The sequence below is a fragment of the Odocoileus virginianus genome, chromosome 1 (assembly GCF_023699985.2).
Source record: "Odocoileus virginianus isolate 20LAN1187 ecotype Illinois chromosome 1, Ovbor_1.2, whole genome shotgun sequence".
Taxonomy (NCBI): Eukaryota; Metazoa; Chordata; class Mammalia; order Artiodactyla; family Cervidae; genus Odocoileus; species Odocoileus virginianus.
Window position 1 is genome coordinate 79,272,820 of NC_069674.1, and position 23,327 is coordinate 79,296,146.

Sequence of the window (23,327 nt, forward strand, 5' to 3'; positions counted from 1 at the left end):
ATGTGTAATGGATATAATAAAATAATTCCACTTATGCTTACATTAAGCATAAAATTAGCTTTTACTATTGATATTTGAGCTGAAAAGTTATCTTTTAAAAGATTATTTAAAATATTACCTTTTAATCTTTAAGATAAAATGTTATCTTAAAGATTAAAACTGCCAGCATTATTTTTACCTGTCAAGTTCAGAATAAAGGAGTCTGAATCCCCTATATTCCTCTCATTAGTTAAGGTATTAAAGAAGCCAAGGGGATACCAGGAAAAAAAAGAAATCTTTGAGCACAAAACTTGGCACATCCCCTCTCTCTCTCTCTCTCTCTCTCTCTCTCTCGATATATATATTTATATATTACACTTACATATAAACATGATGGTTAAATACTAGCATATAAACTTTGCTTTTAAATGTTTAAATTAATATAAAAGCTATTAGATTTCACTTCTTGTTTTCTCATCTCTGTTTTAAGCCTTTCACACTTCTTAAACAATAAAATATGTATATGCTTGAGATAATCAAGATATGTTAGTTTGTTAGTATTTTGAAGATATCTTACTGTTTTTAAAAAATGCCCAGGATAAGCTAATTAGTAGCAGCTGTATGGAATTAATCATTTTTCTATTTTTAGGGTGTTGGGTTGCTCACTGCAGGCCTAGGAGGCCTCTACTTGCCCAGCTTCAAGACCAAAGAAGGAGCCCAAGGTCAGCGACAGAAATATCAGCGGTTTAACAGAAGGGGAGCATACATGTCTGAAGCAAAATCTTGGACATAACAGAGGTTATGACTGACCCCAAAGCAGAACATGGCAGCAGGCTTCACTCCCAGAGGCCTGGGGTTGGGGGGTGGGGGGAGGCGGGGCGATGTTACCATTTATAGAAAGAATTGACAGGTTGGCTCTTCACTTCCCAGGGAAATCAGCAGAGGCCCCTTCCTCCGCTTTGATAGGGAGCAATCATTAGCTGGAGCCTAAGCAAGCATGTAGGAATGTCTGGCAGATGTAGATGAAGCAGATACTGGTTGAGCAGGAGACTTACAGAGAGCAAGAGAAAAACCATCTTGAGTGGCCTGACAATATTGTAGGGATTGGTTTGTTTTAATACAAGCTGACTGCAACTTGAGGATAAAAATTTCCTAATTATGCTAATCAATAGTTAATACTTGTAAATAATGAACTGAAAAGTATACATGGACAATTTTTACATCTATTTTCTTCACTGAGAAAAATAAATAATTGGACTTTGTGTTCTATAATAATATTATTATTAACTGATTACAAACATTTCACTGAACTCAGCATGCATTTCTAAATAAAAGAAGAGATGCTGAAAAACACTGACACATTTACCTTTGTAGGTTAGCTTGAGTCGTGGAATATTTTGCTTGGAAGTTCCAATGACTGGAAGAAACAGCATGGTCATGCTTATCATCATCAAGGCATGAAAAAGGTGAAAATTGTGGCTTCTGGACTTTGGTCTCTCATCTTTAGTAACAATCATGATGAAAACAATGTTCTCTTTCAAACAGTGTTAACTGAATCTAAAAAGAAGAAAAAAACTATTAATATAGCAGTTTGCAGATTTCTCTATACTTAGTAAATTATAATTTTCTGAATATATGTTTTTTAAAAAAATAATTTCTCCTTCTCTCTTGTTCTGCTCTTGCAAACTGTTGCAGGGGGGATGAATCAGAACTGAGTAATAAAAGTGTAATAAATAAACAGCTGGCTTTATTCAGACATGGAGATGAATGCAAAACAAAAACTTAAACTGCTTAGGTTAATTAGCATCTCTTCTTCTGCTAAAGTGTTTGTCTTGTTTTACGCAAATATAGGAGGAACCAGATCTTTCTGTATCTTGATGGATTTGTGATCAGAAAAGAATACTGGTAGAAGCCTACTCTTGCCTCATACCATCCTCAAACTTTTACTCAAGTAAAACTGAATAAAAGCTATCATGCTGAGAGAGTTCTTTTGTTTCTGACCAAAGAATATTTCCAAGTCTACCTATAATTGGGACAATTAAACATGATCTGGTCAGGGCCACCAGTACAGATTTTAGACCTGGGACAAGGCAATCTTACCTGCAACCTATATTACTCCACAGAGGGTGGCACTGAATATAAAATACTGTAGGAGAAAAAAATTTATAAGAGGACATAGTTATTAAGTAGGTTGCCACAATCAAGCTGCCTAGGTTGTCTTTGTTAAGACATGGAATAAATCAAAACTCACATATTTCCAACTAAGCCTTGTACTAATCATCATAAATAATATTTATTGAGTATTTACATGAACCAGGTACTTTTTAAAAAGTGGTATAAAAATCTTATGCTACTGTTCACTGCTTGTTTTTTTACTTTATTTAAGAATCCATATCTATTTAATTGCATTGACCAGCTTCAGCTGCATGTAACAAATTCTGATAACTCCCCTTTTCATTTTTATTCTGTTACAAATATTTTCTAATTTTCCTTGTTATGGCTTTTCAAACATATCCATCATTTAAAACTGGACATTTGATTTCCAAATATATGGAGTTTTTAAAATATCTTTGATATTACTCTCATTTTGATATTAATTTCTCATTTAAATGCTTTCTTCTCTACAATCACTCTCTGTTTTTTTTTTCCAGTCTTTTAACTTTAGTGAGGCTTTAAATGGCTAAGTCAAATATCTCTTTGCAGTTGAAATTATGTGGGTAATTTTCAAATATCTTTTGATACTGATTTCTAACATAATTCCACAGTAATAAGAGAACAGACTCTATATGACTTCAATACCTTTAAATCATGAAATTTTTGCACCTTCTTTTATGTTCTTGGATATGTTCCAGTGTCTCCTAGTTTATACTCTATGGGAACTTGGACAAAATTTGTATCCTACTATTTTGTGAAAATTGTGTAATTCTTAATTACATTGAATTGGTTCATGGTGCTTCTCACATCTACTACATACTTCTACTTTTCTGTATATTCATTCTATTAATCTTTGTGAGTTTGGTATTGAAACTCCAACTAAAAATCTTAATTTATCTAATTAAAAAATAATTGTAATATATAGTGGAACTATATGTAACTTTGTTCTATATTTTCCAAGTCTTCTATAACCTGTTATCTCACTTTAATAATTTAGAAAATAAAAAAGAAAGAGAAGAGAAAAGCTGGTTTACATAAATTAAATGACCTAATGCTGATAAATTAATTAAACAAGTATGTCATTAGACAGGTTTCTCGAATGCCATGATAGCCTATCTAATTGAACAAAGCCTAAGCCTGTAAATGCCTCAAAAGTACAAACTCAGAACACTAAGAACAACCAATCAAATGATTAACTAGGCTTTAAGGTATAGACAATCAAATAATCTTCCCTGTTTTGGAAATTTTCTTTAGGTAAGTATTTCCCCTTATATTCATCTATCAGTGGAGTGCTCCTAACTACTTTCAGTTTCAGTTCAGTTACTCAGTTGTGTCAGACTCTTTGTGACCCCATGGACTGCAGCATGCCAGGCTTCCATCTCCATCACCAAATGCCAGAGCTTCCTCAAATTCATGTCCATTGAGTTGTTGATGCCATCGAACCATCTCATCCTCTGTCCGGACTTCAATCTTTCCCTGCATTGGGGTCTTTTCTAATGAGTCAGTTCTTCACCAGGTGGCCAAAGTATTGGAGCTTCAGCTTCAGCATCAGCATCAGTCCTTCCAATGAATATTAAGGGCTCATTTCCTTTAGGATTGACTGGTTTGATATCCCTGCAGTCCAAGGGAATCTCAAGAGTCTTCTCCAACACCACAGTTCAAAAGCATCAATTCTTCAGTGCTCAACTTTCTTTATGGTCCAATTCTCACATCCATGCATGACTACTGGAAAAACCATAGCTTTGACTAGATGGACCTTTGTTGGCAAATTGACATCTCTGCATTTTAATATGCTGTCTAGGTGTGTCATAGCTTTTCTTCCAAGAAGCAAGCATATTTTAATTTCATGGCTGCAGTCAACATCTGCAATGATTTTGAAGCCCAAGAAAATAAGCCTCTCACTGTTTCCATTGTTTCCCCATCTATTTGCCATGCAGTGATGGGACCAGATGCCATGATCTTAGTTTTTTGAATGTTGATTTTTAAGCCACCATTTTCACTCTCCTCTTTCACCTTCATTAAGAGACTCTTTAGTTCCTTTTCACTTTCTGCCAAAGGGTGGTGCCATCTGCATATCTGAAGTTATTGATATTTCTCCCAGCAATCTTGATTCCAGCCTGTGTTTCATCCAGCCAGCATTTAGCATGATATACTCTGCATATAAGTTAAATAAGCAGAGTGACAATATACAGTCTTGATGTACTCCTTTCCCAATTTGGAATCAGTCCGTTGAAACAGTTGCTTCCAAATTTACTAGCATATTGAGTGCAGTGCTTTAACAGCATCATCTTTTAGGATTTGAAATAGTTCAGCCAGAATTCCATCACATCCAATAGCTTTGTTCATAGTGATGCTTCCTAATGCCCACTTGACTTCAGACTCCAGGATGTCTGGCTCTAGGTTGGTGATCACACCACTGTCATTATCTGGGTCATGAAGAACTTTTTGTATAGTTAGTTCTGTGAATTCTTACCACCACTTCTTCATATCTGCTGCTTCTGTTAGGTCTGTACCATTTCTGTCCTTTATTGTTCCCATCTTTGCATGAAAAGTTCCCTTGGTATCTCTACTTTTCTTGAAGAGATCTCTAGTCTTTCCCATTCTATTGTTTTCCTCTATTTCTTTTCATTGTTCATTGAGGAAGGCTTTCTTATCTCTCCTTGCTATTTTTTGGGGCTCTGCATCAAATGGGTGTATCTTTCCTTTCTTCTTTGCCTTTTGCTTCTCTTCTTTTCTCAGCTATTTGTAAGGCCTTCTCAGACAACCATTTTGTCTCTTGCATTTCTTCTTCTTGGGGATGGTCTTGATTACGGCCTCCTGTACAATGTTACAAACCTTCATCCATAGTTCTTCAGGCACTCTATCAGATCTAGTCCCTTGAATCTATTTCTCACTTCCACTGTACAGTCGTGAGGGATTTGATTTAGGTCATGACTGAATGGTCTGGTGGTTTTCCCTACTTTCGTCAGTTGAAGTCTGAGTTTTGCAATAAGGAATTCATGTCTGAGCCACAGTCAGATTCTGGTCTTATTTTTGCTGACTGTATAGAGCTTCTCCATCTTTGGCTGCAAAGAATATAATCAATCTGATTTTGGTATTGACCATCTGGTGATGTCCATGTGTAGAGTCATCTCTTGTGCTGTTGGAATAGGGTGTTTGCTAAGATCAGTGCAGTCCCTTGGAAAAACTGTTAGCCTATGTCCTGCTTCATTTTGTACTCCAAGGCCAAACTTGTCTGTTACTCCAGTTATCGCTTCACTTTCCTCTTTTAAATTCAATTCCCCTTGTTGAAAAAGACATATTTTTTGTGTTGTTAGTTCTAGAAGGTCTTTTAGGGCTTCATAGAACCTTTCAACTTCAGCTTCTTTGGTATTAGTGGTTGATACTTCCAGTTTGGTATCACACAATTCAGTTTGATTTTTGCTCAAATAAACTCTTAAAATTTTTAACATGTCTTCATTTATTTTTTTATCAATGCTACTGACATCCAAGAAAGACAGGTAATTATATATTTTCTTCATTTTACAGATGAGGAAACTGAAGTACACATTTTGATAATTCTCTCAAGGTCATATGGCAAATAAGAGATGAATTAAAACATTTGTTCCAGACTTTAGATAGAATCAGCCTCCTTAGCTGCAAAGTATTTTATGTGCTTTTCATTATGTCACAATCAAGTTATTTTCAACTCTTGAAAAGTCTTCCCTCTCCTCGGTATTTTCTAAGACATAACTCATAGGAATGATATTGCTTTGCCTGCTTCTGGGAAGGATTCCAGATGTGGTACCTGCTTCAAGTATCAATAATTTCTGTGTTTCCTTAGTGACAGTTAAGCAATAATGAAAAAACATTATACTTTAGTAATTATCTAATTATTTAATATCAAAATAAATATGCCTATATGGTTAATTTTAAGAGAAAGTTTATTAAGAATATTTTTCTTATGGAAGATCAACTCTTTATTAAAATGCTTTTATTAGAATGACTTTGAATCAAGATTCCTTAAATTTATCTTAAATTTCAGAAGTCAAAAGCAGTCTTGGAAGGTGAAATAAAGCAAATTATATATGTATTAATTTTATACATAAGACAAATATTCTAAGAATACATTACAGATTGTATGTTGTTTATTCATGAAGTGCTCAACATGAATGCTTAATACAGTATGTTTTCTCAGTTACTTTAATTACCTGTAGGAAGTACCAAACTATTCTATCTTTGTGTAATCTGTGCCTATTTAATTCTTTGATTTATAAGATTACTACAAATGAAAAGAATCAAGTTGATTTAGATACTCATTTAAGAATAATGTACCAAATATGCCACACATATTTTCTTCACATTTGCTTGAAATTTTGTGATGATTTCAGAGATCTAATTGCCAACATCTGTTGGATCATAGAAAAAGCAAGAAATTCTAGAAAAACATCTACTTCTTCTGTATTGACTACACCAAAGCCTTCAACTGTGTGGATTACAAAAAACTGTGGAAAATTCTTCAAGAGATGGGAATACCAAGCCATCTTACCTGCCTCCTGTGAAATCTGTATGCAGGTCAAGAAGCAACAGTTACAACCATACATGGAACAACAGACTGGTTCCAAATGGGGAAAGGAGTATGTCAAGGCTGTATAATGTCACCCTGCTTATTTAACTTATATGCAGAGTACCCCATGGGACATGTCAGGCTGGATGAAACACAAGCTAGAATCAAGATTGCCAGGAGAAATATAATAACCTCAGATATGCAGATGACACCACCATTATGGCAGAAAGTGAAGAGGAACTAAAGAGCATATTAATGAAACTGAACGAGGAGAGTGAAAAAACTGGCTTAAAAGTCAACATTCAGAAAATCAAATGGCATCTGGTCTCATCACTGCATGGCAGATAGATGGGGAAACAATAGGAAGAGTGAGAGATTTATTTTCTTGGGCTCCAAAATCACTGCAGATGGTGACTGCAGCCATGAAATTAAAAGACTTGGAAGAAAATTTATGACCAACCTAGACAGCATATTAAAAAGCAGAGACATTATTTTGCCAACAAAGGTCCATCTAGTCAAAGCTATGGTTTTTCCAGTAGTCATGCATGGATGTGAGAATTGGACCATAAAGAAAGTTGAGCACTGAAGAATTGATGCTTTTGAACTGTGGTGTTGGAGAAGACTCTTGAGATTCCCTTGGACTGCAGGGAGATCAAACCAGTTGATCCTAAAGGAAATGAGCCCTTAATATTCATTGGAAGGACTGATGCTGAAGCTGAAGCTCCAATACTTTGGCCACCTGGTGAAAAACTGACTTATTAGAAAAGACCCCAATCCTGGGAAAAATTGAAGGCAGGAAGAGAAAGTGATGACAGAGGATGAGATGGTTCGATGCCATCAGTGGACATGAGTTTGAGCATGACAGGAGTTGGTGATGGATAGGTAAGCCTAGTGGGCTACAGTCCAAGCAGCTGCAAAGAGTCAGAAATGACTAAGCAACTAAATTGAACTGAATGATATAATTTAAGAGAAAACAGAACTTTCAGTCTGACGTAAAAGATCTATATTATCAGCAGTCCTTAATGAAAATACTAGCTTTAATAATTTAAGTAAAAATATATATTTTAGAATAAAACACTAATGAAGTCCCTCAGTAAATAACATTTTTAAAACAAACTCTAAAAGACTAAAGTTTTGTATTATATAAAAACTATTAGGACAACACATACACTGTTGGCACAAAACAGTCACTTAATTGATGTACAGAAAAATTTATAAGAATTAGTTTTAAATTATGTGAGCTTTCAATTACTTGGTGTCTTAAAAAATTTATTTCTGCACCTTTTCAATTTTACATTTATGCCTGTAAAACACAGATACATTCTTTGTGTTATAGATTCTCCTTAAAAACTTGTTTTTTTGCAAATAAAAAATTTTTAAGGAATATACACTTAAGAATATATATTACATATATACTCCTGGTCACTAATACCATAACTCATCTCCAAACATTTATTAAGGTGAGAAGAAAGATAAGATTCTTTTCTAAAAAGAGCAGTTGATTAGATACAAATAATAAACTCTCAAGAAATAACTGCTAATATCAAGATATTAAGATGCTATGGAAGACAATTAAAGGAGTTTAATATAGGTTTAAGTAAGACAAAGCTAGTTTCATAGAGAAAGAGAATAAAAAAGGAGAGGAAAAAAAAAAAGGAGAGACAGTTCCAGATGACAATGATACCTAGTGAAGGATTCCAAAAAAGCTGGAAACATGATAAAAATAAAACAGGTAAGGGAGTGAAGTGGGTGAAGGAGAGAGGAAACCAAAGAGGAATTCAGCCTAATACTTAAATGTGCCTCATGCCTGTTCTGGTATCTAATACAGTAGAAATCAAATGATGCAGTTATTCCACACTGCCTTTGGTCTTAGACCATGAGTGCTGTTATCATCCATTTTCATCAGTGCTTTTTTGATCCCACTTGCCTGTTATTTTCAATTTCCCCAACATCCTCATGTTAGCAGAACACGGGTATCTGATCACAGCAGATCCACAGCTTTGCCTTACAAACATGTATACTTCCAGCTACCCATAGTCTCCAAAAAGAGTGAAAGGTTAGTTGAATGTCGGGATTAAACTAGGGCTTCCCTGGTTGTTCAGGGGTAAAGAACCTGACTACCGAAGCAGGAGATGCGGGTTTGATCCCTGAATGGGGAAGATCCCCTGGAGAATGAAATGGCAACCCACTCCAGTATTCTTGCCTGGGAAATCCCATGGACACAGAAGCCTGGAGGGCTACAGTCCATGGGGTCAGAAAAGAGTCGAACACGCCTTAGTGACCAAACAACAACAACAAAGAGTTTAAGTATGTTAAATTTCTCCTTAGGTTTTGTTTTCCTGCGCTTCTGGACATGTGTAATACTACTCTTTTATGACATGTAACTGTGCATGTAGTGTGAATACATGTTTATGTACACAGGCAAAAGAGAGGAAACTTTTTGTGTGTGCATTTTATTAGCAATAATGACCTCAGTACAGGACATTTCCTGTGAATTAATGACCAGTTGGGGTTAATGGCCCTTAGCTATGTATTGAGATATCTACTCCTCCAACTGGTCATTAATCGCTAAGACATGCCCTGTGCCTCCAACACTATGTTAAGAAGATTGATGTTTTGGTTTTCAATGAACAGTAGTCATACTGTTCCCTGTTACCTAACTCATTAATATTGTTAAATAAGTTAAAAATCAAAGCACTGCTTTCCTTGCTACTGTGACATTCCAGTAAGTGCCCACACGTGCTGAAACATTTGTTAAGGGTGACGGACAAAATAAATCAAAAATTCTGAACCTCCTGAAACGTTTTTTTAAAACTTTATATATGTTTCTCATATAAAACAGTCACTCTCTATAATCTGCTGTTCCTAATTCTTTGCTTCTCCTCCCAACCATCCTTTAAATTCAACAGTTAAACTTTTAACTGAGATCATTTATAGGTTAAATGTATTGCCAACAACCTCTCCACTAATCAATTGATACTTTGCTATCTTCCAGTGTATGTTAGTGTGTGTGTATGTGTTTTGTACCCACAAGAGTGTGTGTCCTGCATCTGGGAACAATTACAGAAGTAGGTGTGATTTAACCTAAAGTGGTGGATTTGGTGAATTGCATAGGTTATACTGCATGCTACTGTCTGTAACAAGCTCGACCTGGAGCCAATTAGCTGCACATAATCTGCTCCAGATGTGCACTGGGACAAACAGCACTCTTGGGGATCTTCAGATGTGACGCCAATAGGGAGTATTCTGATTATGGGAGAGTTTTACACACTGTTCCACTAAATCAGCGATTCAAATGCATAATCGCACACTCAAGAAGGCCTTGTGCCATTTCCCAAAGGAATACAGAGTCCAGAACTTATTAGATGGATGGTAAATTGTCAAAGATATTATTTGAGGAGCAAGGGATATAAAATTTCACATTTGAACTTCATTAATTTGTCTTATTTATATCTATTTGTTCCAAAAGTCACTGGAGTAAGAATGTATAATTATGGTGAAAAACTATATTCTATGAATTAAAATACAATATAACTCTTCATGCCTGAAAACCCTGAACTTAGAATCCTTTCTCAGGGGTGTGTGTGTGTGTGTGTGTGTGTGTGTGTGTGTGTAGGTTTGGGAAAGGAGGAAAAGAATACTTGATTTCTTAACTTATAAATAGCTATTTATTCTTCATGGGTGTCCCTGGTGGTTCAGATGGTAAACAATCTGCCTGCAATGCAGGAGACCTGGGTTTGATCCCTGGGTCATGAAGATCCCCTGGAGGAGGAAATGGCAACCAACTCCAGTATTCTTGCCTGGCAAATTCCATGGACAGTGGGGTGGCAAAAAGCTGGACATGACTGAGCAACTAAACAGCAACAACCACCTTCAGATGTCATGAATTCCTCATCAATTCATATATCCAGGGAGTATGACAGATTACCTGATTTTTCAGAAATAATGAAAAAGGAAACTTACATGCTAAACTCAGTAAGAACAAATTATAGTAGTTCCACTTTTATTTTGCAGTGGTTTAAACATAATGTTTCTATTTCTAAACTACACTGAAAGTATAACCTGTGCTCAACAAAGAACCACTGTTACATGTTACTTGAGTTTACATGCCTTATATAGCCTTGCACTTAAAGCCTGATTAAATCCTCTAGGATCTTACCCCAGCTGAATCCAACTCAATAAAAAAATAATAGAATAGTGAGATTTCAGAACATACACAAGTAACCTGTTAGATTTAATATTGTGGGTTACATTTTTTCTTGAACATGACAGTAACAGCAAAACCATGCTTACACTGTTAGAAGCTAAGAAATCAAGTGCCTCCAAGGTCCAAACTGTTCAAATAATAAACTCAGAAAAAATTAATAGAATATGACTGTAAATGGCTTTGCTAGTCTTCTCTCTTAGCCTTAAATCTCATATTAACTGGCTACTCAAAGTACTAATGGTTATCAATTTGTAGGGTCAGAAAAAGTAACAAAGCATAATCATAGTATGTCTTTAAATTTGATTAATCCTCAATTCAAAAGCTTAAGATTTTCCTCTCCATATTCTCATTTTCCAGAGAGCATTCTGATCCATACATCTTTTCAAGACCAAGATAATCTTATTCCTTACCCTTTGGAATTCTGATACACTTTATGAGAATTCTAGGATATTTTGTCAAATGTCTGCATTTTGTATTCAAAGTATAAATGTACATTATTTAAACTGAATGTTGTTTAAAACTTAACATCCTACACCTCAAATATTCTGATATGTGCCCCCTGCAGTTTAAAAGGAGATTTTTAAATTAATGAAATATTGAATAAAGCAGAGTAGAAATTACTGTAATTAAGAAGGCAAAACAATTATATTTTCTTGAAATTAAAAAAAAAGTTATCCATGTGTTTATTATTGAAAGATTCCTTGATTTTATTACTTTTAAGAATATCATTATCATCAAAAACTGACTGATATTTTGGTAAATAATAGAAAGTTTTAGCTTTCTTTTCTACAGTACACATTTACTTATTCATTTAGATATTGAGTTATATGCCCAATATTTTCTCATACTTTATAATACTGATCTACTATTTCTGCTATGTGGACAATAAATGGATTTAAACCTTTAAAAAACTGACCCTTCAATGAAAATATGTAAATTTTCTATAAACAAACTAATTTATTTATTGACCCAATGGTCTCTGTATCAGCTGAAATAATCATGCACCTCAAGTACCTTGTCTTTCTTTTTTTTTTTCATTTACTTTTATTAGTTGTAGGCTAATTACTTTACAATATTGTAGTGGGTTTTGTCATACATTGACATGAATCAGCCATGGATTTACATGTGTTCCCCAATAATAAAAAGCAATGGAGGTATCTTATATTCTCCTGATGCTTACTTAAGCAGCACCTGTAGTAAGGATGGGCTTCCCAGGTGGCGCTAGTGGTAAAGAACCTGCCTGCCAATGCAGGAGATGTAAGAGATGTGGGTTCCATCCCTGGGTGGGGAAGATCCCCTGGATTAAGGAATGACAACCCACTCCAATATTCTTTAGAGAATCTCATGGACTGAGGAGCCTGGACGGCTACAGTCCATAGAGTTGCAAAGAGCCGCACACAACCAAAGCGGCTTAGCACGCAGGCATCAATATCTAAAAGCAAACTTCTTACTCTGAAAAACAGCATATGGCAGGAAAAATGTGACCCTGAACTTCGTATTCACAAAAATTCTCTAGAAATGTAGGTACTTTTGAGTTCAAAACACTTAACAAGTTAAATGACATTTTTAAAAAGCAAAAGCATGTGCTAAACACATTAACACAATTTATTTATTTCTTCACTATTTAATGAAATGCCTAAGGGAAATAAACATTTCTAACAATGTAAGGCATCCACCTGTATAGTGAGAAAAGTTTAAATAATTAACTTCATAAACATAACACTATCTGGGAGTAAAAATAGGCAGTGTGAAAGGAACTAGGAGTCATATGCAGAATTTAGAAACTCAGTCTTCATATCAGATTTTAATTTCATGATAATTGACCCAACTGTGCTAAAAAGAAATAACAATTTTAAGGTAATAAAATGTAAAAGTACTAACATTTTAAAATTTATCTTTAGCAAACTGAATTCAACAACTGATGACTATCAAATCTTTCTTAGGTGAATATTACAAGATAAGTCTGCACATGCTCATAGTAGGGGCTACTAGCCCAGAAAAGGGCTGGGTCTCTGAAGACAGTTATCTGCAACAGAACTCTGAATTTTGCCATAGCTGATCTACCAGCTACTACCAGAAATTCAAAAGTTCCCAAGACTCTGACCCAGTCAATACTTTCCTATTTGGTTTAGTTCTGCTATTAAAACACTAAAAATAATTTTAAAGTAATGTTATAACTTGAATGTATAAGCTAGTATTATAATTTTAATTTTTTTATCCTTACATGCTTGCTTGTTAAATTTCTTCTACCTACAGTTCTAAACATCCCCAGTTACATCTTTCATAATTCTTCTGGAAGTAGACTGACATGGTGCTTGAACACGCAGGTGCAAAGCCTAGGTCTGCCACTTGTCTCCTGATTATTGATAGGAAAGTTACTGAACCTCACTGTGTCTCACTTGTCACATCTGAAATAGTAGATTACACAAGTATTTAGCTCTTTCATTTAAGGATTAAGGTATGTACACCATGCCCAGTACATTGTAAGTGATCAATGTGTATTAGCCATTTTTCAATTAGTGTGATTTGTCTTAATTTTCTATTAAGATTATTTTTAACTACAAAAGCAAATTATGTTTCTAAAGACATTTAGTAATGATCTTAACATATGCCTACAGTTTATAAGACCTGTAAAATAAAGAGATTTCAGACAACTGTTGTATAACCTTCAAGAATTTGAAGACAAACGAAAAAACTAATCACAGGGTGCCACCAAAACAAACAAATGACCACACAAGTAAATAAACTCCATTTCTATTGCTTAAGCAGGTATGGTCTGAATTTTGTTATATAAGGATAAGATAAAATTGTGTCTGGAGTGCTTCCAAAGTTACTCATTTAAATTAAATGATGTACAAAACTACAATGAGGCACCACCTCACACCAGTAAGAATGAAAAAACAAATGTGAAATTGCTCAGTCGTGTCTTAACTCTTTGCAACCCCATGGACTGTAACCCAGCAGGCTCTTCTCTGTATGGAATTCTCCAGGCAAATGGCCAACATTAAAAAGTATACAAATAACAAATGCTGGAGAGGATGTGGTGAAAAGGGAACCCTCCTACACTGTTGGCAGGAATGTAAGTTCGTGAAGCCACTGTGGGAAACAACATGGAAGTTGTTCAGAAAACATATGATACAATGATCTCACCACTGAGCATACAGGCAGACAAAACTATAATTCAAAAAGATATACGCACCCTATGCTCACTGCAGCACTATTCATAATAGCCAAGACATGGAAACAGCCTAAATGCCCAACAGATGAATGGATAAAGAAGACTTTGTTTATGTATTCAAGTTTCAGCATAAAAAGAGCAAAATAATGCCATTTGCGGCAACATGGATGCAACTAGAGATTATCACACTAACTGAAGTAAGTCAGAAAGAGAAATATAAATACCACATGATATCACTTAAATGTGGAATCTAAAATATGACACAAATGAATCTATATATGAAACAAAAACAGAATCATGGACATAAAGAATAGACTGGTGGCTGCCAAGGCAGAGGGGGCTGGGGAAGGAATGGAGTGGGAGGCTGGGGTTAGCAGATGTAAGCCATTATATGTAGAATAAATAAACAACAAGCTCCTACTGTATAGCACAGAGAACTATATTCAATATCCTATGATATACTATAACAGAATATTAAAAATATACATACATATATGAATAACCCAATCATTTTGTTGTACAGCAATAATTTATACAATAATTTATACAATCTATACAAATCATAGAAGAAATCAAAAAAGAAATCAAAATATGCATAGAAATGAATGAAAATGAAAACACAACAACCCAAAACCTATGGGACACTGTAAAAGCAGTGCTAAGGGGAAGATTCATAGCATTACAGGCCTACCTCAAGAAACAAGAAAAAAAGTCAAATAAATAACCTAACTCTACACCTAAAGCAACTAGAGAAGGAAGAAATGAAGAACCCCAGGGTTAGTAGAAGGAAAGAAATCTTAAAAATTAGGGCAGAAATAAATGCAAAAGAAACTAAAGAGACCATAGCAAAAATCAACAAAGCTAAAAGCTGGTTTTTTTAAAAAATAAACAAAATTGACAAACCATTAGCAAGACTCATTAAGAAACAAAGGGAGAAGAACCAAATTAACAAAATGAGAAACGAAAATGGAGAGATCACAACAGACAACACTGAAATACAAAGGATCATAAGAGACTACTACCAGCAGCTCTATGCCAATAAAATGGACAACTTGGAAGAAATGGACAAGTTCTTAGAGAAGTATAACTTTCCAAAACTGAACCAGGAAGAAATAGAAGATCTTAACAAACACATCACAAGCAAGGAAATCAAAACTGTAATCAGAAATCTTCCAGCAAACAAAAGCCCAGGACCAGATGGCTTCACAGCTGAATTCTACCAAAAATTTAGAGAAGAGCTAACACCTATCTTACTCAAACTCTTCCAGAAAATTGCAGAAGAAGGTAAACTTCCAAACTCATTCTATGAGGCCACCATCACCCTAATTCCAAAACCAGACAAAGATGCCACAAAAAAAGAAAACTACAGGCCAATATCACTGATGAACATAGATGCAAAAATCCTTAACAAAATTCTAGCAAACAGAATCCAACAACATATTAAAAAAATTATACACCATGACCAAGTGGGCTTTATCCCAGGAATGCAAGGATTCTTTAATATCCGCAAATCAATCAATGTAATACACCAATTAACAAATTGAAAGATAAAAACCATATGATTATCTCAATAGATGCAGAAAAAGCCTTTGACAAAATTCAACACCCATTTATGATTAAAACTCTCCAGAAAGCAGGAATAGAAGGAACATACCTCAACATAATAAAAGCTATATATGACAAACCCACAGCAAGCATCACCCTCAATGGTGAAAAATTGAAAGCATTTCCCCTGAAATCAGGAACAAGACAAGGGTGCCCACTCTCACCACTACTATTCAACATAGTTTTGGAAGTGTTGGCCACAGCAATCAGGGCAGAAAAAGAAGTAAAAGGAATCCAGATAGGAAAAGAAGAAGTGAAACTCTCTCTGTTTGCAGATGACATGATCCTCTACATAGAAAACACTAAAGACTCTACCAGAAAATTACTAGAGCTAATCAATGAATACAGTAAAGTTGCAGGATATAAAATTAACACACAGAAATCTCTTGCATTCCTATACACTAACAATGAGAAAACAGAAAGAGAAATTAAGGAAACAATACCATTCACCATTGCAACAAAAAGAATAAAATACTTAGGAGTATATCTACCTAAAGAAACAAAAGACCTATGCATAGAAAGCTATAAATCACTGATGAAAGAAATCAAAGAGGACACAAACAGATGGAGAAATATACCGTGTTCATGGATTGGAAGAATCAATATTGTCAAAATGGCTATACTACCCAAAGCAATCTATAGATTCAATGCAATCCCTATCAAACTACTAACGGTATTTTTCACAGAACTAGAACAAATAATTTCACAATTTTTATGGAAACACATAAAACCTCAAATAGCCAAAGTAACCTTGAGAAAGAAGAATGGAACTGGAGGAAGTCTGGAACCTGCCTGACTTCAGACTATACTACAAAGCCACAGTCATCAAGACAGTATGGTACTGGCACAAAGACTGAAATATAGATCAATGGAACAGAATAGAAAGCCCAGAGATAAATCCACGAACCTATGGTCACCTTATCTTCGACAAAGGAGGCAAGGATATACAATGGAAAAAAGACAACCTCTTTAACAAGTGGTGCTGGGAAAACTGGTCAACCACCTGTAAAAGAATGAAACTAGAACACTTTCTAACACCATACACAAAAATAAACTCAAAATGGATTAAAGATCTAAATGTAAGACCAGAAACTATAAAACTCCTAGAGGAGAACATAGGCAAAACACTCTCTGACATAAATCACAGTAGGATCCTCTATGACCCACATCCCAGAATTTTAGAAACAAAAGCAAAAATAAACAAATGGGACCTAATGAAACTTAAAAGCTTTTGCACAACAAAGGAAACTATAAGCAAGGTGAAAAGACAGCCCTCAGATTGGGAGAAAATAATAGCAAACGAAGCAACAGACAAAGGATTAATCTCAAAAATATACAAGCAACTCCTCCAGCTCAACTCCAGAAAAATAAATGACCCAATCAAAAAATGGGCCAAAGAACTCGACAGACATTTCTCCAAGGAAGACATACAGATGGCAAAAAAAACATATGAAAAGATGGTCAACATCACTCATTATCAGAGAAATGCAAATCAAAACCACAATGAGGTACCATTATACGCCAGTCAGGATGGCTGCTATCCAAAAGTCTACAAGCAATAAATGCTGGAGAGGGTGTGGAGAAAAGGGAACCCTCTTACACTGTTGGTGGGAATGCAAATTAGTACAGCCACTATGGAAAACAGTGTGGAGATTTCTTAAAAAGCTGGAAATAGAACTGCCATATGACCCAGCAATCCCACTTCTGGGCATACACACCGAGGAAATCAGATCTGAAAGAGTCCGTGCACCCCAATGTTCATCGCAGCACTGTTTATAATAGCCAGGACATGGAAGCAACCTAGATTCCCATCAGCAGACGAATGGATGAGGAAGCTGTGGTACATATACACCATGGAATATTACTCAGCCATTAAAAAGAATTCATTTCAATCAGTTCTAATGAGATGGATGAAACTGGAGCCCATTATACAGAGCAAAGTAAGCCAGAAAGATAAAGACCATTACAGTATACTAACACATATATATGGAATTTAGAAAGATGGTAACGATAACCCTACATGCAAAACAGAAAAAGAGACTCAGATGTATAGAACAGACTTGTGGACTCTGTGGGAGAAGGCGAGGGTGGGATGTTTCAAGAGAACAGCATCGAAACATGTATATTATCTAGGGTGAAACAGATCACCAGCCCAGGTTGGATGCATGAGACAAGTGCTCGGCCCTGGTGCACTGGGAAGACCCAGAGAATCGGGTGGAGAGGGAGGTGGGAGGGGGGACCGGGATGGGGAATACATGTAAAATCCATGGCTAATTCATTTCAATGTATGACGAAAACCACTGCAATGTTGTAAAGTAATTAGCCTCCAACTAATAAAAATAAATGGAAAAAAAAAAAGAAAGGTAATATAACTACCCAATCAAATAATGACATCATATAAATCCTTAAAATCAAAATGGAATAAACATTGGTGAATACGTATAATACTTGACCTTAAGATTTTCACTTGTACTAAAAGATTAGATTAAAGGGACTTCCCTGATGATCCAGTGGTTAAGACACCATGCTCCCAATGCAGGGGGCCCAGGTTTGATCCCTGGTCAGGGAACTAGATCCCACATACCTCAAAGACCCAGTGCAGCCAAATTAATGTGGGAGCTTCCCCAGTGACTCAGCAGGTAAAAAATCTGCCTTCCTGAACATGGGTTCAATCCCTGGGTTGGGAAGATCCCCTGGAGAAGAGAATGGCAACCCACTCCACTATTCTTGCCTGGGAAATCCTGTGGACAGAGCAGCCCGGCGGGCTACAGTCCACAGGGTTGTGAGGAGTTGGACATGACTACTAAGCAAACACAAGAGATTAAAAGGATTAGGCTTCTCTTGGTCTCTTTTCCAGAAACAGTACTAGTTTCAAAAGAAAAAGCAGAGAATTTAAATAACCCTGTGGGATACTTGGAATTGAACAATATTCTATACTGAATGGTGTATTCAAAATATAGCAATGACATATGCTATAATTAAATATATCCTTTGCATTGGAGCTTAATACCTTACATATATGTTTTAATTTTTATTCATCTATCCATCTCGCCTATTTAATTCAGTGTACTGTTTTCCATTTCTACCCCTCATCTTTGTTTTTTCACTTACCTAAATTGTTCTTTTATTATAAAGCATATTTTCAAATTCATAACAGCTTACAAATCATGGTTGATCTAACTTCATTCCCACTATCAGTTTTATATGTGCTAGTGTATACGTTTCCATACTACTCTCTCCATTTATCCCACCCTCTCCTTCCCCTTCTGTGTCCACAAGCCTGTTCTTCTATGTCTGTGTTTCCAACACAATACTGATATTTTTTAATTATACTGATCCATTATTTTGTAGAATGTTCCTCATTTGCAACACATTCATTTTCAAGCCTAAGTAACCAATCATAGTGATTCCCTGAGATCTCACAGAAATTAGCGGCAGAGCAACTTGTACACAAATAAAAGACAGCTAACTGTAAAAATAAATAAATAAATAAATAAATAACCACCCTAAATCTTTTCTGCCTCAATTAGAATAAGCAGGAGATTCCTGAGTTGAGCAGCCAGCTACAAATGGACATTTACTTATTTTATTTTTTATATATTTCTCTCTTAGAGAAAATATCATATCACCTCTCACTTCTGAGATTGACTCACAAGTGAAAAGAACACTGGAGTGTAAATTTTAAAATACAGAATTCACAGGACTTCCCTGGTGGTCCAGTGGTTAAGAATCTTCCTTGCAATGCAGGGGACATGGGTTTGATCCCTGGTCAGGGAACTAAGATCCCACATGCTCTGGGGAAAACTAAGCCCCTGCCACAACTACTAAGCCTGACAGCCACAACTAGAGAACGCTTGTGCCACAACTACTGAAGCCGAAATGCTCTGGAGGCTGCATGCCACAGCTAGAGAGACTGTGCTCCACAACAAAAGAAGCCACATGACACAACAAAGGTCTCATACGCCACAACTAAGACCCAAGGAACTCAAATAAATAAATACTCTAAAATAAAATACAGAATTTGCTTCAGACATAATCTCTCAGCATCCTCAATATATACCCTCATTTATTTTTATCAAGTGTTACAGCAACTATAACTTTCTTGACTCTCCCAAGGGTAACATAGCCCGGTGATGGTTTGGGTTGCAATCCATTTTGCTACTTATCAGCTTTATGTCATGAAAAAATTAACTTAATTTCTCTGATCTCAGTTTCCTCATCTATAAAATAGGATTATTGGTTCTTATTAAATATGGTTGTTGCAAGAATAAGATGAGATCATTCATGGAAAGCACTTATGACCTTGCGAAGCACATAGTTAGCTCTCACAAATGGCTGGTTTACAGTTCCTCCACTTTTGCATTAACTATCATAGCAACTATTTTTCCAAAAATATTAAGTGGGGATGAAACTTAAAAGGAAACCTGGAAACTCCCATGTTCCCCTATCATGCTTGCAAATGTGTTTTCTGTAATTTGGCATTAAAGCACCCAACTTTCATCCCACAATGTGAGCTTTTTTCCAGGCACAATTAGATAAGATCCCATAATACAGGAATAATAATACATTATTTTCTCTGAACTTCTAGTTTGTTGACCACTAGCAATGTGCACTGCCAAAATTAAGCCCTAACCAAAAGAACACACTTGCATTATTGGATGTGGAACTTGTTAGAAAATAATAATAAAGGCCAAGTGAAAAAAAAATGCTTTTTATTTTAGAAGACTCAATTTGGGGTTACTAAATATGTTTAACAAAAGTCTTGGAACTTACAGTTTTGAGGATAAATCAACCTAAATGTACTTCTGAAAGCTTTTACATGTTGGGAACTTTAGTTTTAATTATAACTGCTGTAATTTTTCAAAGTATTCATATCAGTAATCTGTTACAGTATGGTAAAATGGTAAAATCACAGTTTAAAAATGTTTCCAAATGATATTTAGGCCATTCCCTACATCTCACAAGATCTGCATTTTTACCTTTCAGAACAAGTGTAATTTTCAACAGCAGACATGTTTTTCTTTCAAGCTACATGAAGGCAGACAGGAATCACATACATAGCTGTATCCCCAAAGCCTAGCACAGTGTCTGGCATGGAGTATGTAGGAGATGACCATACATGTGTTAAATAAATGAAAGAAGCAGCCAACCTCTTTCTTTATCCTGTAGCAGCCAACCTATATGATGCATGGTGATGAAGCAGCCAAAATGTCCATATGTCATCTCTGTGTGTGATATCATGATGAATTGAAAAGTCTATGCAAACTTAAGAGTACCAGAAACATATGGAAGCTTTAGGATCGGACAAGAACCTCATGTCTGCTACAAAGATTCATACCTAGAAAACAGGAGAAATAACTGAGTAGGTCAGGGATATTCTTGGTATTTCTCAGTATCTTTTTTCCAAAGAATTTTCAGAATCACGTTTTTCTCACTTCGCCTGAGAATGTTACAGAAAGCTCCTATAGGTAGACGGAACATGAAATAGTAAAAAGTTTGAAATCTGGAGTCAGGTGGGCCTGTGTGCGAGTTCTAACTTTACCACTCTCTGGACAAGAATTTCTTCAAAATTTAGGAAAAACTGGCAACTTTTGTTATATTCTTTGATTTGAAATACTAAACATTAAATTCCCTTCCTATATAGTATGTGTATAATAAACCTTAGCCATTATAATGAATATTCCTCAGTACAGATTAAGATAGTTCTATTCCCCAAACGGGGTATGGTCTGCCAATGAATGCTGTTGCTACCTATGACTGGAAAGTGAGTGAATGCCCATTAGCTATTTGGAAAATATTATTAAGTTTCACTCCCCCCATATCCCAGTTGGTTTCAGTGGAAAAACGTTTGTAATGAGATAATAATATTTTAATGTGATTCTTTCACTATCACCTTTATACTGACCCCTTGTAGCCTTATGTTAATGGTTGTTTTATCTAGAAGGCAAAGCACAAAATTGAGCTTGGCAGAAATTAAGCACATATTTAAGTACTCATTCTGTTTTTACAACCACCATAGTACTAAAACATTCACAGCACATACTTTCCTGAGTAAAGCCATATCCAGATGAAAAAGGAATAGGAATGGTAAAATATGCAAACCACTCAGAAAAAAAAGTGGAAATGTAGAGATTATTGCTGTCTTGGGCAGGAAAGAATGTGAAGTTCAAATGCAATAGTGCATCCATGCATCTTTTGGAATGTCAAAGAACAACAATAATTCTTGACCATAAAATGATGAGAAAAAAGATATCTTCCTATCCTCGGCACTTCAAAAAATCAGTTTTTCAGGCACTCTTCGATGAAACTCTTGTATTGCATTACTCTAATAAGGAGTTTTCTTTTTTGAAAGTTATTGTGTAAATTACTATTTTAAGTTTAAGTAAATAAGTACTATTTTACTTATTCACTCAAAAAGGGTTGACAGCCAGGGACTCTGATAAGCATCAATGTAAAGTAGGCATGCAACTTTCACTTTTCAAATATTGCATCTGAACCATTTAAAACAGACACATATATCATCCATCTACTTAGAGCATACTTGTAAATTCATATATTTTAAGAAAAATTATTATCTATAAATGGTATTTTATGATAAAGTTTAAAGCAGTTAAAGTATACAACTGTCTAGAAGCAAGTTTTTAACTTCAAATACTATAAAAAGGGCTAAAATCATTAGCATTGAAAGGCAAACTATGCCTTCACGCATGCACACTGTCACTCAGTCATGGAGTTGTGTCTGACTCTGTGTGACCCCATGGACTATAGCCTGCCAGCTTCCTCAGTCCATGGGATTTCCCAACCAAGAATACTGGAGTGGGTTGCCATTTCTTTTTCCAGGGGATCTTCCCAACTTAGTGATCAAACCCATGCCTCCTGCATCTCCTGCACTGAACTACCTGGGAAGCTCTATTGTTGCTAAAAACGAATGTGCATTAACTGGGAGATTTTCAACTGGGAGAAACATTCTTGATAATTTGTTATTTAGAGATTTTGCTATATAACTTTTACTATTAAAACCTGACTTTTTAGTATGTCAGTTTCTCCAGCTATTATTTTATAAAGGACACGGAGAACATGAACAAGGATGAATCATGTTGTAGCAGAAAGAGCAACACAGAAGTCCTGGCTTTGCCTCCAACTGAACGTCTTATCTTCAGGAATTTAATTAACCACTCAGAGTGTTAGAGTTCTTTTTTGTAAATATAGTATGCCAATATGTCTTCAACCTAACAGGGATACTATATAGTTCTAGTAAAGTGCACATAAATATTACAAAAATAATTAACAAACAACATACACAAACCTATTTCCTAAAGGAGGTTAATTTTTTCAACTTACTTCAACCTTGTTTGCTCAAAGATTAGGGTTATTTGATCATATCTAGGACAGAGTCAGTTACCAGAAAACCTGCTTTGAGATCTAATTTCTCTTTAACAGATAGAGAAGAAACATATGTACAGGAAGAAAAGGGAAAGGTATGTCTGTTCTTTACTTAGCAAACAAGCCTGTCATCAGGGCCAGTTGTGTCATTTAGTGATATACAAGCTATTTTACGTCCAGGATTTATTTTTTCTACTCCATTTTCAAAAGGGACCCCTGAGTAGCTGTTGCTATCTGCCTGGGTTACTACAATTGGTATTCTGAGCTCCAGATGT

The 23,327-nt window shown here is 35.5% G+C and overlaps 1 protein-coding gene across 2 annotated transcripts in view; it reads right to left on the reverse strand.

The window, feature by feature from the left end:
- SEMA3D (semaphorin 3D) overlaps nucleotides 1-23,327 on the reverse strand; it is a 218,927-nt gene that overhangs the window by 131,020 nt on the left and 64,580 nt on the right. For both annotated transcript variants that reach the window (XM_070470032.1, XM_070470028.1), the window contains one exon: nucleotides 1,346-1,536. In XM_070470032.1, the coding sequence (XP_070326133.1) occupies nucleotides 1,346-1,496 (151 nt within the window). In that variant the 5' untranslated portion in view covers nucleotides 1,497-1,536. The remainder of the gene's footprint in view (nucleotides 1-1,345; nucleotides 1,537-23,327) is intronic.